Source organism: Nicotiana tabacum, chromosome 10 (genome assembly GCF_000715075.1).
Source record: "Nicotiana tabacum cultivar K326 chromosome 10, ASM71507v2, whole genome shotgun sequence".
Taxonomy (NCBI): Eukaryota; Viridiplantae; Streptophyta; class Magnoliopsida; order Solanales; family Solanaceae; genus Nicotiana; species Nicotiana tabacum.
Genome location: NC_134089.1, coordinates 122,865,133 through 122,868,224, shown reverse-complemented (window position 1 = coordinate 122,868,224; position 3,092 = coordinate 122,865,133). Strand labels below are relative to the sequence as shown.

The window sequence follows — 3,092 nt, the reverse complement described above, 5'->3', positions numbered from 1 at the left end:
TCTATGTTTCCATGGTAGCCAATATACATTTTGATCTCTACCATTTGTACTAAAGCTACTCAGATCTTGTCTATTATTAAGCCATTAATTAACTATAGTTTGTTCTTTCTTTGAAATATTTTTCTCCCAATAATTAATTAAAGTGGAAGTTGTGTAATATTAATGAAAATACTAATATGTTGCAAAGTGATCTTTTGACTAACATTCGTCACTGCAATATTTAATTTGTTTCTTATGATTATAGGATATTTTAGTTAGAGTCAAGATGATGAAGAGATTCTTCAGGCCGCAAACCTCTTCAGGTTCTACTCCCTCCTAGTTCTCCTTTACTAAGCTCTCCTTCATGTTCAGTGGTTAATAATAATGTCAATTCTTCTCAATCGTCACACAAAGATAATATGTTGGATTTGAAACTTCTTGAACGTGATCTTGGTGAAAGAAAATAAATTTCAGAATATCCTCCTAATTTACGTGATCGAGTGAGAAGACATTACATTGAAACAGGGCTATGATGGAGCTAGTAACATGCAGGGTGAAATTAATGGCCTTAAGACTTTGATTATGAATGATACCACTTCGGCATATTGCATACATTGTTTTGCTCATCAATTGCAATTGACTCTTGTGGTTGTTGCAAAGAAACATTATGAGGCAGAACAATTTTTTGATATTCTTGCAAATGTTTTAAATATTGTTGGAGGTTCTTTTAAGCGCAGGGAGATGCTTCGAGATGATCAAGCAGAAAAGCTGGAGGAACTACTAGTGCTTGGTGAAGTTCATACGGGCAGCGGATTAAATCAAGAACTTGGACTTCAAATAGCAGGTGATACTCGCTGGGGTTCTCATTTTAAGACAGTGCATAACTTTATTAGTTTATTCTCGTCAATTGTTCATATACTTGGAGTTCTTTCAATTGAGGGTTCAAATTATCATGAGAGATCAACGGCAAAAGTCTAGTGGATGACATAAGATCATATGAGTTTCTGTATATGTTGTATTTAATGTTGAAAGTATTGGCACTTACATATGATTTAAATATGGCTTTGCAAAAAAAAAAAAAAGATCAAGATATTGTAAGTGCCATGAAGCTTGTTGGTTTTGCAAAGAGGCAATTGCAAGTTATAGGAGAATCTGGATGGAATTCTTTGGCAGAAGACGTCTCTTTATTTTGTGTCAAGCATGATATTGTAATCCCCGAAATGGATATAAATTATTCTCGTGGAAAGTCGAAGCGTAAGAAATCAAGTGTTACATATTCTTATTATTTGCGTGTAGAGGTTTTCTATACATTATTGATTTGCAACTTTCAGAGCTTAACAGTCGTTTCAGTGAAGTGAATACTGATCTACTTCCTGGTATGGCTAGTTTGAGTCCAGATAATTTTTTTGCAAATTATGATAAAGACAGGATTATGAAACTTGCAACACACTATCCGAATGAGTTCACTAATTCTATACTTGAGGATCTTGGTTTTGAGCTTGACATCTATATTGACTATGTGCGAGAGGCGGGCAATGAATTCTCTAACTTGAAAAGACTTGGAGATCTTTCAGAAACAATGGTTAAAACAAATTTGCACATGACTTGGAGACTTTTTTATTTACTTGTGAAGTTAAGTTTGATATTGCCTGTCTCTACTGCAACGGCAGAAAGAGCTTTTTCTTCGATGAAGTACGTTAAAAGTGACTTGCGAAGCAGAATTGGCGATGAATTTTTAAATGATTGTTTAGTTTGTTATATAGAGGATGAAGTATTTAAAAGTTCACCTAATGATATTATCATTGATCATTTTCAAAATACGACAAGTCGTCGAGTACAATTGTGATGAGAATATTTATATTTATATGTTGTCTTTAAGTATTTTGTTATTTTGTAAATATATGTTGAATATTGATATTTGTTCCTTAGTTCGGCTGTTATGATATATTGACTTGAAGTTGTGGTAGGAACTCATACACTTCAATTCCTAGATCCGTCTCTGCTCCTACAGGTAATAAGCCTCACACCATTAAGAGTATCCAACTCCTTATAAGTAGAATCATTTTTCTTCTTACTTTCCATATGAGACTTTATTCACACACACCCAACACCTTTTGTTTTGGAGCGTATTGAATTGTTCTTTTTTACTTTCGGAACTTTGATAATTTAAAATTCATTAAACTATTTTAATTTCAATTTTCAAATGATGTTAACCTACCACTATTTTAGTTTTTTTCATCATCAGTAATACATTATATAAATCACACTAATTAACATCTTAAACATCCTGCACATCTCTCTCTCTCACACGCACACACATATATATATATATATGGAGGGTGATCAGAATGTGTGTGTATTGTTGGATAAGTTTTTGGTGAAATTTGTAATCTTGAAAATAAGATAGGTTACCTGCTATAATGTGTAATGTGATTTGTAAGTGTAAATTTTTTTTGACGATGTATATAATTAAACTCTTACCGTGACATTCTAAAATCTGTACCGATTGTCTCAAAGGATTATCAGGTCCACTAAAGACACTCCTAATTATCAACTATTCATTAATTGATTGTGTGGGAGATATTTGTGGATTTTTCTATGACACTTGGACGCATTATTGAAAGCAATTGTCATGTTTTTTTAAAACTAGATGGCACTATCAATATTGATAACATGAAAACTCAGATGGCTAACGCCTTTAATCATTTTAATCATCATAAAACCTTTCTCTTGTGTTGTTACCACTTGGAAGAGAATTGCACACACCTCCTCAATCAGAATATTAAGTACTAGTAACAGATAAAACTGACAAATATTATCCCTTGTGACATGTGAGTTGTAACAGCCAAAATAGGAATAGAAAATGCAACACGTGGTTAAGTTTTCTCGCTTAATTAATGACCATACATACACTTAAATTTATAATCTATAATTTCTCAGTCAAATTGAATTTTAACATTGACTTTTTTGAATATCATATGGAGTATTTTATCTTTGATAAATTTTAAAGAGGCGTTTATCCAATTTAGGAATTTGTAGATTTTTGTATTTTGAGAGTATTAATCGGTGGTAACCTTTTCCTTTTCAATCATAACTAGTATTAGTACCCGCGC

The 3,092-nt window shown here is 32.3% G+C and overlaps 1 protein-coding gene across 1 annotated transcript; it reads left to right on the top strand.

Moving 5' to 3' along the window:
- Nucleotides 1-1,037: 1,037 nt before the first annotated feature.
- On the top strand, nucleotides 1,038-1,825 carry LOC142165349 (uncharacterized). The gene is made up of 2 exons (XM_075223922.1): nucleotides 1,038-1,233; nucleotides 1,311-1,825. The coding sequence occupies exons 1-2, from the start codon at nucleotides 1,038-1,040 to the stop codon at nucleotides 1,823-1,825; spliced, it is 711 nt and encodes a 236-aa protein (XP_075080023.1).
- The last annotated feature ends 1,267 nt before the right edge of the window (nucleotides 1,826-3,092 follow it).